Source organism: Melozone crissalis, unplaced genomic scaffold (assembly GCF_028551555.1).
Source record: "Melozone crissalis strain CALT ecotype California unplaced genomic scaffold, PUWL_Pcris_2 ptg000017l_1, whole genome shotgun sequence".
NCBI lineage: Eukaryota > Metazoa > Chordata > Aves > Passeriformes > Passerellidae > Melozone > Melozone crissalis.
Genome location: NW_026535795.1, coordinates 11,526,516 through 11,539,730, shown reverse-complemented (window position 1 = coordinate 11,539,730; position 13,215 = coordinate 11,526,516). Strand labels below are relative to the sequence as shown.

The 13,215-nt window shown below is 41.7% G+C and overlaps 1 protein-coding gene across 6 annotated transcripts in view; it reads left to right on the top strand.

Moving 5' to 3' along the window:
• PTPRT (protein tyrosine phosphatase receptor type T) overlaps positions 1-13,215 on the top strand; it is a 477,440-nt gene that overhangs the window by 237,465 nt on the left and 226,760 nt on the right. For all 6 annotated transcript variants that reach the window (XM_054274915.1, XM_054274912.1, XM_054274914.1 and 3 more), the window contains exon 7: positions 5,145-5,438. In XM_054274915.1, coding sequence (XP_054130890.1) covers positions 5,145-5,438 — 294 coding nt within the window. The remainder of the gene's footprint in view (positions 1-5,144; positions 5,439-13,215) is intronic.

Genomic DNA, 13,215 nt, shown 5'->3' with positions numbered 1-13,215 from the left:
GAAACTAGAAAAGGTGTCTGTGTATGCTGCTCAGACACTCTGACTGTTGTGTAGAAAACTATATAGATACTTTTTGTTCTGTGTTTTCTGCTTAAAATAATTTTGAGAAGCTTAAAGTTTGGTTTCGTTGCCTTTCAGTCCCATCCTGATCATTTTGACAAGCACACTCCATAGCTGCTTGTTTAGGATGTGGTGAGAAAAGCTTTTATAATTCCCATGAGTAGGGGCATGATCAGGATCATGTTGGAAAACACAAATCCTGCTTGTCAGGGAAAGGTCTTTGAGCAGCAGCTCCCATCCTCACCTTTTCAACCCTCAAAGAATAAGAACCACTGTGTCTCTTCTGATCTTATTTTTACAGCCTGTGCTCTGTCCTGTGCATGTGAGAAAGCAAAACATGGAATTGCTGCACTTGCTGATACACCAGAGTTTTGTGACATTAAGAGTTCTTTTTGTCTAAAACAGCCACAGCCCATCCCATGCCAATGAGAGTTTATGGTCACCTTGTCTGTACACTTTATCAGATGATTTTGTTATGAAAAAGGGAGAAAATATTAAAAATAAACATATAAAATTCATACTTTAGGAGGTGTATCCAGCTGTTTTAAGATTGCATTTTCTGTAATGTCTTTCTTTATGGATTATTTCACGGGAGAAAGTGGTAACAGTTGTTAAGGATTTTTCTCTAGTTTTTCAGTCTTCCCAGTGGCATCTTAAGCATTCATGAAGCCAGTTATTCTTCCATCATGTAAAAAATTGCTTAGAATTGCCTTGCTTAGAAAGCCAAGTAGAGAAATATTCCAGCAGTAGAGTAGAAACATTCAGGGATATTTGCCAAAGAGTAAAATAGGTTTTTTTCCACAACAGTTGGAAAGTAGTGTGTTAATGGAACTACGAGTGTAAGAGTTGAGGAGGCGTCTGGGTGATGCCCTTTGTCACTGTAGAATACCAGAATGGTTTGGGTTGGAAGGGACCTTAAAATTCACCTCATTCCACACCCTGCCATGGCAGGGACACCTTCCACTGTCCCAGAGCCCTGTCCAGCCTGGCCTTGGGCACTGCCAGGGATCCAGGGGCAGCCACAGCTGCTCTGGGCACCCTGTGCCAGGGCCTGCCCACCTTCACAGGGAGGAATTTCCAATATCCAATCTGTTCCTGTCCTCTGTTAGTTTGAAGCCATCACCCCTTGTCCTGTCACTAGGGATGATGGAATTTTAGGTGGTCCTGCAAGGAACAGATTTGGACTTGATCCTTGTGGGGCTTGAGATCCTCTGTGATTCTATTTGGTCTGTTCTGGTCCTTTATGTTAATTTTGTTTTCTCACACTCTTTGCATTACTAAAATTCATCTCATTTTAACAAGCTCTAACAGTGTTCAGCCTCCTGGGCTGCAGACAGGAGCAGAATTTTCTGTTCTAACAGGAGGAGAAAGGCACACCCCAATTCCCTTTGTGTCTGCACAACTGGAATTGGTTTTAGCTTCAATAAAATATGCCCATTGTCAAAAACTCCCCCCTTTTTTTGAGCCTGAGCTGGGGTGGCTTTTTGGGGTGGCTTTGTTTTTTGGTTGCGGTTTTTTTTGCGTGTTTTGTTTGTTTTTTTTTTTTAATGAGCACCCATAAACGAATTTTTCCATGTCATTCCCAAGTCTGGGGTTCAGCTGGATATCCCAGGATCAGAAATCCAGTTCCAGATGTGCTGGTTGTTGGGGAGCCTTTGGTTTCCTCCTCTCTGTCTGGAGGAGGTGGGAGAGTGGCTGAAAGGGAGCGCCAGGCCATGCAACCTTGTGATATAAAACACTGTTGGGATGAAATGGGGCTTAAAATATGGTTGTTCACAATTACATGTGTACAAGGCCAATCTGTCAGCATGTTTGTTTAATCAAGGTCAAACAGAGATTTTAATTAAAATAGCGAGCTCATAACATCAGGCTGGTCATCTGTAACTGGCAAGTGGGTTTTGTAACACAGAGAAAAAAATGTTCTCATTTATGTGCCAGTTTTGCTAAATAATGGGGAACTTGTTTAGATCACTTGCAGTAATTTGGCACAGGGTGATATTTAAAAAGTAAAAGCTTTTGCTCCAGTTGGGGCTAGTAGGAAATAATTAATTATTTTCAGTGAGGTGGGACTGATTCTTTAAAAACTACTGGAACAGCTGCTTATTTTAGTTTCTTAAATTCAGAAAACAGGAGCAAAAGTTTAATTCCTGCTTTTATTACATTTTACTGCACCTGTGTTTCCAGTGGTAGAGAAAGGGGAAAAGAAATGGGGGAAAGAAGGGACACTACCATAATTTTTTTTCTTTTTTCTTGGTGGGGATGATTTGGATTGGGACAAAAGTAAGGAAGATGGGCGTGCTGGGTGACATCACAATTTAAATCAGTTTGGCAACAGTGGTTACTGAACTCACTAGATGAGATCTTCATGTCTGCCTAGTACGATAAACTGCTCTATTAATTAAGCTCAATCCCATAAATCTCTTCTAAGTTGCCATGAAATCCCAAAGTAACCTGTATCATGTTGCTATTGAAATCTGCAGCCCAGGAGAATGGAGTTTAATATTTCATTTGTCTTGTGTTCAGATATGATGTGACTTGTAAGATGTAGCTTTTGCATTGGGAATAAAAAAGAACCAAATCTCTCTTTTAATTGCCTTGCACCAAGAAACAAGTAATAAACTGCTCGTGATCTATATTAATTTGATTTTTAATGAAAATGTATCCACACATGTTTCTTGAAAACAATTTTCCTGGAGAAATAACTTTGTAAGTCAAAACATAATCAGCCTGGCATTTCATATCAGAAAAAGATTCTGGCAGGAGTTGTGGAATAGTGCAGAATTAAAGCAGAGACAGCCATTCCACAGAAAACATATCTGGCATCACTGATTTTTGTTCATGTTGGATACCTGCTGCAATTATAATTCAGATTGTTTTTTTCTCCAGAGGTACAACACACAGCTCCTGCAGCCAGTCTGAAGGAGAGGGAATGATTTGTTGTAAACAGTTAAAGGAAAGGAAATCAAGCATAATTTCAGTTGATCCTTTTGTACAACAGTTTCTTTCTCTTCACTGAGCAGATCTTAACCTGCAAGAATTATCCTGAGGGGAAAATCCAATCTTCCTCCCATCATGTGGCACTCAAAGTCCTTTCTTCCATTTCTCCTTGGGTCCTGGATTCTTCCAGTTCTTTGAGGAATTACCTTTAGGAGAGAAGGGTTCAGAATGACTCCCACTGAACTCCAAATTTCTTGTGTTGTAACATTTATGTGTTTGTTTTTCTGAGACAGACATCACAGGATGGTTTGGGTTGGAAGGGACCTCAAAGCTCATCCAATTCCACCCCTGCCATGGCAGGGACACCTTCCACTGTCCCAGGTGCTCCCAGCCCTGTTCAGCCTGGCCTTGGGCACTGCCAGGGATCCAGGGGCAGCCACAGCTGCTCTGGGCACCCTGTGCCAGTGTTTTAAGTCCCTCTAGATAAAAATATTCTTTATCACCTGATTTTCACAAGAGAATAGAGTTTGTGTCCTCTGGGCTGAGGGCAGACTGCATTAGAGTGTGGCAGAGGGAAGGCTGGGTGAGATTCAGGCAATTGCTCAGAATCTTGCAGAGTTCAGCTCAGGTTTTCAAAGCCACAAGGTGTATGCTGTTCATGTGGTTTCCAGAATGAAAGTGTTATTTACACTGACAGAGAGGGGAAAAAGAATAATAAAAATCAGCCAGGCAGCCAGAGCTCTGTAGCTTTTTTTCTTTCTTTTTTCTTGGTAGCTTCCATCAAAGAGAGCTGCTGAGATGTCTTTTATCAGCTTGCTTTGCTTTTTCTCACAGAGGTGGTACTCAGTAGCTGGTCCCTGCCTCCTTATACTGCTTCTCAAACACCCAGGCACTCCTCAGGTGTCATGCAGGCTTTCTTGAGTACCTTTGCCCAGGCAGTTGAGCAAACTTTGCAATCAAACACCACAGGAGGTGTTGATTCACTGTTGCCTTGGAGTTTTCTTTATTCTGCTCTACCAAGAGCCCCACTCAGAGCCAGTTCCAACAGCATCCTGGCTGCTGGGCCTGGGAAGGTCACTGGTGTTTAAATTTGCTAATGTTGTCTCAGCCAGTGCTTTGATTAGAAAATCAACATCCTCTTGTTTTTCTCTATTTTTGGGGGGTTAGGATCAGAAAATGAACAAGTGATTTGAGTTTTCCTCTTGTTGCTAATTGTGTCATGTTAAGCATTAGAATTTGGCTGAACCACAGCACCACGATCAGTGACTGGAATATTCTGCTGTGTCAGGACACAGGGCAGAGGAAGGGCTGTGCTGGAACACTTTGATTCATGGTTTGTGCTAAGGGCACTCAGTTGTCTATATTTAGGGTTTCTTTCCCTCACTCTCCAAGATGTTGAGTGATGTTATTCACATGCTTAAAAGAGGGAGCAAGTATAAACCTCATGATGAGGTTTATAAATGTTTATGAGGTTTATGAAGGCACTTTTAAACCAGAAAGCTGTTTTGTGGTTCCTGTATTTTCACAGGTGTTTCTTAATTGGGAATACAACCCCCAGTGCAAGGGGGCTGAAATTTAAGCACAAAAAACCCAAAGCCTGTGGTATTTTGTGAGACCTCTGTCGTAGAGAGTAAATGATGAATCTGACTCCATGTTCTTAGAAGGCTAATTTATTATTTTATGATCTGTATTATATTAAAGAATACTATACTAAACTATACTAAATAATAGAGAAAGGATACTTACAGAAGGCTGAAAGATAATAAAGAAAACTTGTGGCTCTCTCCTCCCCAATCTGACACAGCTTGACCATGATTGGTCATTAAGTCAAACCATTTCACAGCAGAAACCAGTGAAACAATCATCTGTTGGTAAACAATGTCCAAACACATTCCAAAGCAGCAAAACACAGGAGAAGCAAATCAGATAATTATTGTTTTCATTTTTTTCTGAGGCTTCTCAGCTTCCCAGGAGAAAAATCCTGGGCAAAGGGATTTTTCAGAAAATATGACGATGACACAAGCCCAATTCTTTCCAGTAACAGATTAAATTCTTATAAAATATTTGGTAAGTGAGAGGTTACAAAAGGTTGTTGGGATGGGAATTTGGATGTTTTCTGACTCCTTGTGGTTTGTTCCTGTCCCCAGAGCCTCCCACCCCGATCGCGCCCCCGGAGCTGCTGGCCGTGGGAGCCACGTACCTGTGGATCAAACCCAACGCCAACTCCATCATCGGGGACGGGCCCATCATCCTCAAGGAGGTGGAGTACAGGACCACCACGGGCAACTGGGCAGAGACCCACATCGTGGACTCCCCCAACTACAAGCTGTGGCACCTGGACCCCGACGTGGAGTACGAGATCCGCGTGCTGCTGACGCGCCCCGGGGAAGGGGGCACGGGACCACCCGGGCCCCCCCTGACCACCAGGACCAAGTGTGCAGGTGAGATGCTCTGTCAATGCAGGGTGTAATTAGCCTTCTCTTGTTTGAGACATGGGGAGGAACGCCTCTGGTTGTGCATGCAGGGAAATAAGGGTGCAATGGCTGAGCCTGCCATTGGTGACACTGCAAATGGCAAATTGGTGACACTGCAAGTTCATCAATGTAGGCATATAAAGAGTATTTACAGAGGATGCAGAAAGGGTGTTGCCATCTTGCTGTAGAAAAGAGGTTTGAGAAAAATGTGCACTATGTCATGGTAGGAATTCCCAAGTGTGTTCTCTGAATTGGAGGAAGAGCTGTTGTAAAGAGTCTTTTGAAAATGGGTAAACATGTGGGTGAATTGTGGACTCCAAGATGCAGAAGGCTGAACCATTGCTTTATTCTTCTATACTATATTATTACTATATTCTTTAGAAACCCGTAACCCCATCCAGCCTGATACAGCTTTGGCCTCATTGCTCAACCAACCAAAACACCAGCACCCTTTGCTAAACAAATCTCCATAAAACGTTCCACATGTGCCTGGCAACAGGTGCAGCAAGTGGAGATCAGAATGGTTTTAATTCTTTCTCTGGGCTTTCTCACAGCTTCTCGCAGCCTTCCCCAGGGAAAAGCCTGGGAATGCCTGTGCCTGTGCCCTACAGGTGCTTCAGCAGGGCTCTGAGCTGATACTGGGAATTTGGACACATCCTGGAATACTTGGTTTTGTTCCGCAGGCAGGTGTTTAAGAACTGTTGCTTTCATGCTTGTGGTTTATCTGACGAAGTCTTGCCACAGAGTGAGGCTGCTTTCTGTTGGAATAGGCAAAGAACCTTTTTTTTTTCCCAACAGTCCTGCAGCAAGGAAATTGTTCTTCAGACCAGGCTGTGATAGCATTTTCATTTCTAAGTAGAGAACAAAATTTATATTGTTCTTGGATAGTGGATCTGCAGTGAATATTAACAAATTGACTCTGATATCAGTTTGAGTGCTCTGTGGTGAAGGAGGAAATTCTAAAAATAATATTTTTTTATTATTATAATTTAATTTAATAATTTATAAATAGTTTATTTAATTTTAATAGTAATTTTTTTAAATACGTTTTTGTGTTCCATTTCTGCCCTCATTTCTGGCAAAGGACTGTGTTCAAACACTTGCAGCTCTTATCTTTTCTCGTTCATGTTGGAATGGATCAGTGCTGATCCAGGGGCAGAAGTAGTCCATCTTTCTTGCTAAGTCATATTGGACTTCCTGTGAAAAACTGACGGATGATGTTGCTCATGTTTCAGATATATTGGCTATTCATCCTGTTGTCATACATTAATCATTAGCCATTAAGGGAAATCAAGCCCTGTGCCTGGCAAGGGGATGAGCAAAGCACTTTTCTTCCTCACAGGTTTTTTTCCACCACAGAACTTCAATTTCTTGCATTTTTGTAATTTTTGCAAGGTCCTTACTATGGTGCGAACAAAGAACAGGGACTAAAAGGCTTCTCTCCTTTTCCTGCACACCTTCCTTCCCTCCCCACAAATCAGTGGTTTAGAACATGTGGATTTAAGAAATGAAAACCTTTTAAGAATGTTCTGTTTCCTGTTACTCTTTCTGATCAAACAGCAAATCTGAAGTGGGAAGAAGGCATCCAGAACACCCAAAACCATCCTAGGATGAGATTGAGCAGTGCAATGTTAGTGGCAGGAACATTTCCAGCAAAATCCCCTTTTTCTACAAGAGAGGAAGCCTGGCAGGCTGGCTGTGTTTTGGGTGGCACATTTATTGTGAAGATTGTAAATTAGTGAATGTTTAGTGCCCCTTTGAGAATGTTTGGTTAAAAATAAATAAATCTGAGCACGAGGCCCTGTCATGGAGGTGTTTGCTTGATCCAGCACCTGTCCTTTGGTGGAACACAGATGTTTAAGTCTTTGCAGCAGCTGTGTGGAAAGCTTCAGGTGACGTGGATGATGTCCTGAGCGGTTTGGGAAGCTGGCACGTATTCTGCTGCTCACCTTCTGGCTTTCTTCTCCTTTCCTAGTCTGGTTAAATTCTCTGACCTCACCAGAAGTCACTGTAGGCCTGGCCTGGGACTGCATTTGCAGATGGAAATGTGTTGTGCTCAGAATTGCTCTGGAGCTGATGTGTTGTCACTTTGCAGTCACACTCTCTGCTGCAGCCAAACCTGCAAACCTCTCTTCCTTACCTGTAAAAAAGGCTGGGTTTGGCTTAATTGAGGAGTTAAGATTAAAAAAAAAAGAGTTGGCTTTGTGCTCAATATTGTCTTGTCCTGTGTCCCAGATTGCTGAGTTTCCTGCCCAGTTCAGGTATCGACTGACTCTGAGAAGGATGACGTGGATAATTTGTTCAAATTGGCAAAGCTGAGGCACTTTCTGTTTTCCATCCTATTTTACTAATGAAAATCTAACTGGAGAAGGTCATTCTGTTAATGTTAGCTGTCATACAGGCCTTGTTGAGATTGATGGTGATGGCATTTATGTTTTGTTTAGGGCACTGGGTAGGAGAAATTGTAATGATCTTGGTCTAAGCGTGGACCAGGAGGAAGGGAGAAACTTAATAGCTAAAGATGTACAATTTCACCAAATGCCAACTGAAATGATAGACAAGAAAATGCAACTCATTATTCCAATTTCCATGCGTCGTGGAACTCCTTCAAAACACCATTTTGAGGGTAATTACACAAAACTTTCACGGTGAAGATTTTCAAAAATGTGCTGAACTGAGAAAACGGCTCTGCTGCCTTGATTTTCCTGAGAGTACCTCATGAATGACATCAGGGAAAATTGAGGGGTTGTAAAATAGTTGGGGGATGAGTGCTGCTGCTTTTTTTAATGTGAATTTTTTGGTTGTTTTATTGTTTGTCTTTACTTTTTCCTGCAAAAGGGAAGTACCAAACTCCTACACATTTGTATGCAACCAGCAGGTGATTGGAGCAGCCCAGTTTTAATGCACTGTCTGGTGTTGTGCTGTCTTTATTAAGGCCACAAATAAAGGTAACAAAATTGATTGCACAAGTAAGAGTAGAGAATATCACCTGTACTGGAGAGGCATTTACTTATTTAAATCTCTAGAAATCAGTGTAACAATGAACAGAAGGTGGCTGCAACCTTCTAAAAGAGGGGAAGTCAATATCCCTTGGACTGAAACTCTGCCCAGGCTCTTTTCACATAAAGACTGTATTTTTATAGTTTTGGGTTTTTTTTGGTTCTGAGTGACTGCTGGCCTTCAATTCAAGCACAAGCTGCCACGAGATTCTTATTTAGAGATGAAAATGAGGAGGATTTGAGAAGGACCAGGCTTCTCTTCCACTTTAATCAACAAAAGTTCATTTGCAAAGCTGCCCTTGTCTGTCTTGTTTCTTGACTGCTCTCAGCTTTGCATCAGAGCAAAAGCATGGCTAGGATGGTCTAGCATGAGCTCAGGCATCAGGAAAACTCTTACAAAATAATTAATAAGTTGCAAACTTTGATCACACTGAATGGAAGATGTCTATATGGAATTGAAAGGTTTTGGTGGTTTGTTGTGTTTTTTTTAAATTAGATAAAACCCATAACGTGATTATGGAAGGTCTTGCTCTAAATAAGCATAAGGAAGATTTATTAAACTGGATAATATCTAAATTTCTGTCAGTAGTGTGTGCCCAGGCATGCTACCCCACTGGTGATGCTTTCGGTGTTCTACAGGACAGCATTACTTAATTAATATTTGTCAGTAGATTTAATTAATATTTGATCTACAGAAAATAATACTGAAAATTAAATCCCAGCTTACCTCCTTCAAGGAAAAGCAAACTGCCAGAAGATATGGCAAACCCTGCACAAATTATTTGTTCATTTGTTTTTTGCAGGTTTTGTGTTTTGGATTTGAGTTTGTTTTTCCATGGACTGTTCTGGGTTGTGGCTTGGGACAGGAAAAGATGAAATGACCTTGAGGCATAACCCAGTAAAGTGTCAGTCAGAGGGAAGAGTTGTCGGTAGGGAATGGGGAAAAGAGAGAGATTGGTTAAGGTTAACACCAGACATGGGGTTGAAGGTTGGTTAAAGCAAAGACAGATATAAAACATTAGTGTTTATCCCCAAAATAATAGTTTGAGGAGATAACAGGATTAGAATAAAGTGTTTGAACACAGTTCCCAATAGTGTCTTGTATTCAGCACTGGTTCTCTAACTGTGGGGTCTTTTTAGCCATCCTCTGTAGATAAACAGAGCTTTTAAAATCCTTGTTCCTTGGCCTTTGTTCACAAGTGTGTGCTTTGGGAAGCTTGAGGCTTATTTTCTTCCCTGTATTATTGACTATTCCTTGCTTTTTTTTTTTTTTTCTTCCTTTCTTCAGTTTCCACAGAAAGGGATAATAGGGGAAAAGTTGTTTTTTGCTCTGGTGGATGGAAAAAAGGGAAAAGTTTGCCTTTGAGGTCATTATCCTGCAGGGAATCTCATCTGAAAACTGTTTGCTTCTAGTGGGGCAAACTCATATGAAAAACAAAGCTAAGGAGTAATATTTAAATGAATATTAATAAGGGGACAGAGTAAATACTTTCTTTATGATCAATACTTACTCCTGACTAAAATACTGTCTGGAAAAGCTGCCTTGAACATTTAGTTTCATTAGAACATTGTCTGATCTTCATTAGCTGTTGAGATTAAAGAAAGGGAGCCCCAGGGGAATCTTCTCTTTGTCTAAAACTGCCTGAAAAGAGATGGTGACCAGGTGGGGATCAGGCTCTGCTCCCAGGCAACAAGTGGCAGGAGGAGAGGAAACCACCTCAGGTTGTGATAGGAGAGGCTTAATTTGGAAATTAGGAAAAAATTCCTTGCTGAAAGAGTTTCCAGGAACAGGGCAGGACAGTTCTTCATCCCCAGAAGGTGTGTGGATTTGAACATGGTGGTGCTGGGTTAATGGCTGGGCTCTGATCTTAGGGACCTTTCCCAGCCTCAGTGATCACAATTCTCTGCCTTTATGGATGATGACAACAGTGACTTTGGGTTAATGCTTGTATTCTGATCTAAGGGGGCTTTCCCAACCTCAGTGATCACAATTCTCTGCCTTTATGGATGATGACAACAGGTGTCTTGGGATTAATGGCTTGATTCTGATCTAAGGGGCCTTTCCCAACCTCAGTGATTATAATTCTCTGCCTTCTTGGATGATGACAACAGATGATGTGGGGTTAATGGATGGATTCTGATCTTAGACGGCTTTTCCAGCCTTGGTGACTTTATAATTCTCCGCATTTTGGCAGAGACTTGGATGTTGTTGTTGGAATTTTGGATGATGACGGGTTATAAAATGGTTTGTAAAATGGGGGCAGTTTTACAACCTCGTGGCTTGGAAGAAGGAAACTGTTCAATCTGACAGGAGAATGGTTTGGTAAGGAATGGGAAGGGAGAAAAAGTCCTGAGAAACCCCAACATCTCCCCCCAGAAAAGACATGGCAATGGCTCCTTGTGGAGCAGACTTGTGTTCATAGGAACATTGTGAAAATTCCCATGGCTCACAGGCAGCCCCTCCCTCCAGATAAGCTGCTGGAGGCTGACTTAATCACCACAGGGTGATTTAGCTCCTGCACAAAGAGCAGTTGTCAAGATCAATACTCAATTTTTGGTGTAGGCCTAGGGAAATAAAAGTTAGTCTTAAATGATGGGGCTGAATTCGATACTCCCCTTAAAAATAGCCCAGATACAGTGGCTGATACAAATGTAAATGATCTGAACATTCTGAGTTTGATGTGGTGCTGCCAAGGAGCTGGAAAACTTTTTTTCCCTGGTGGTTGTTAACAGGTGACTTTGTTGCCTTGAAATCTATTAAAGTTTACCAGTAGTAAGCAGATTTTGCCATTTTTTGTTGGTTTAAGAGAATCATTCAAAATTTATGAAAATATCTGTTTTTTGCTCTATTACAGGTGTTAGAAAAAAAGAAAGTATTTGCACACTGTTATGAAATGCATTAACTGAACAACCACAAGAATGTGCACTGAGTATGAGTTCAAAACCATTTATTTCTGTTTTAATTTTAAGGTGATATCTCCCATTAAATGGGAAACTTCCACATGCTAATGTGGAAAAATATGATTCAAGGTTGCTACACTGCTGCCTTCATTTTTTTTTTCTCAAGCTTATAATAAAAAAAAAAATTAAAACTCAGATCTGTAAATCAAAGCATTGGACATAAAGCATATCAAGTGATTTGAAGGAGTGTTCTGTACAACTGATTTTTTGATATTATCAAAATCACTGATTCACAGACTTAGTTAACTTGGAGCTGCTCTAAGCCTTGTGCTGAAAGACTCATTCATTTCCCCTATTAATATTAAATTTTAACTCCTGGCTTCAGTCTCCTGTAACTTTAAATGGAGAGGGTGGGGGGAAATAGCGGCCTTTTTAGCAAGCGAAGGAAAATTTTATCATAGAATTCTAGAATATTCCTGAGCTGGAAGACACCCACAGGATCACCCAGCCCTTCACAGACACCCCAAGAACCCCACCCTGGGCATCCCTGGGAGAGGTGTCCAACTCTCCTGCAGCTCTGGCAGCCTCGGAGCTGAGTTTGGCTCTCTGGATCCCCAAACCCATTCCAGGGACATTCCCTACCTTGATGATTGAAACTCTGATTCCATTCCACCTCAACCAGCCCTTGGCAAGTCAGCCAGAGGGATTAAGGGTTACAGAAATACAATATTCCTTCATTTTGATCCTTGATCCCCAGTCTGTGCTTGGAACTAGCTTGATAGCATTGCTGAAAGATAGAGGCTTCATCCTGAGGGATTAAATCCCTTTGCGTGCAAGATCATGATTTTTCCCTGCAAAATTGATTAAATAGATAAATATATCTTGATTTCTCTTTTATTCTTTCCCCTTTCTCACTTTTTTTTTTTGTTGGAGTTGAAAGACAGTATCTACCCTTTGATTAATAATTGAAAAACATGGGGAAAAGGAGAAGGTGATGTATTTCTGGATGACAAATGTATTTCTGGTTTCTCTCCAAGTTACTGCTGGTTTCACACACAGAGGTGTCCCAAGCAAAAATCATCTCTTTGAGGAACCAGCAGGATCAAGTTATGACTTTTTTCTTGTTATTTTTGGCAATGTGGTTGCCCTGGAAAGCCACCTTTTAGAGAATAGGGGATAGCTTGGATCTGTGAATTATTTCCTGGAAAAGAATTGAAAGAAGGAGCAGCTCTGTTGTCTGAGATATAACAACAGTGACAACCTGTGTGGGACAGGAAGAATCTGGGAGGAGATGGAGTGGGGAAAGGGGAGCAGAGTGTTTTGGAGCATTTGGAGTGGCTGAGGGAATGCAGGACTCCTGAAAGGCAGACTGATGGAGCTGACAGGATCCTTGGTTCCTGGGGTACCTGGTGCTGATTCCCCAGGTTCTGGTCCTCAGACTGGGCCCTCCCCTGTCTGGGGAGACCCTCCTGAGGTGGTTTTGTGTCAGGAAAGAGAGATGCGCTGGATCTTTTTGGTCTTCATGTTCTTGTTTATTATTGTCTTATCTAAAGTTTTGCATGCTGTCCACACCAGGCTCAGCACGCTGGAAAAGCACCACAAAAATGGCCAACAATCTCTTGGTACGCGGTCTTATAAAGCTAAACTATCCAATTAAGAACTGACACCTGGATTATTTCCCCTTATAACTGATCCCAAAGAGCTGCAATGGGGGCTTTCCTGCCCAATTACAAAATGCCACCCAAACCCATGGAGAAGGAGGAAGAAGCAGCATGAAGAGGAAACCCAGGATGACACCCTGTGCCCTCCATCTTGCTTCCATCCACAACACACTAAAAATCCCA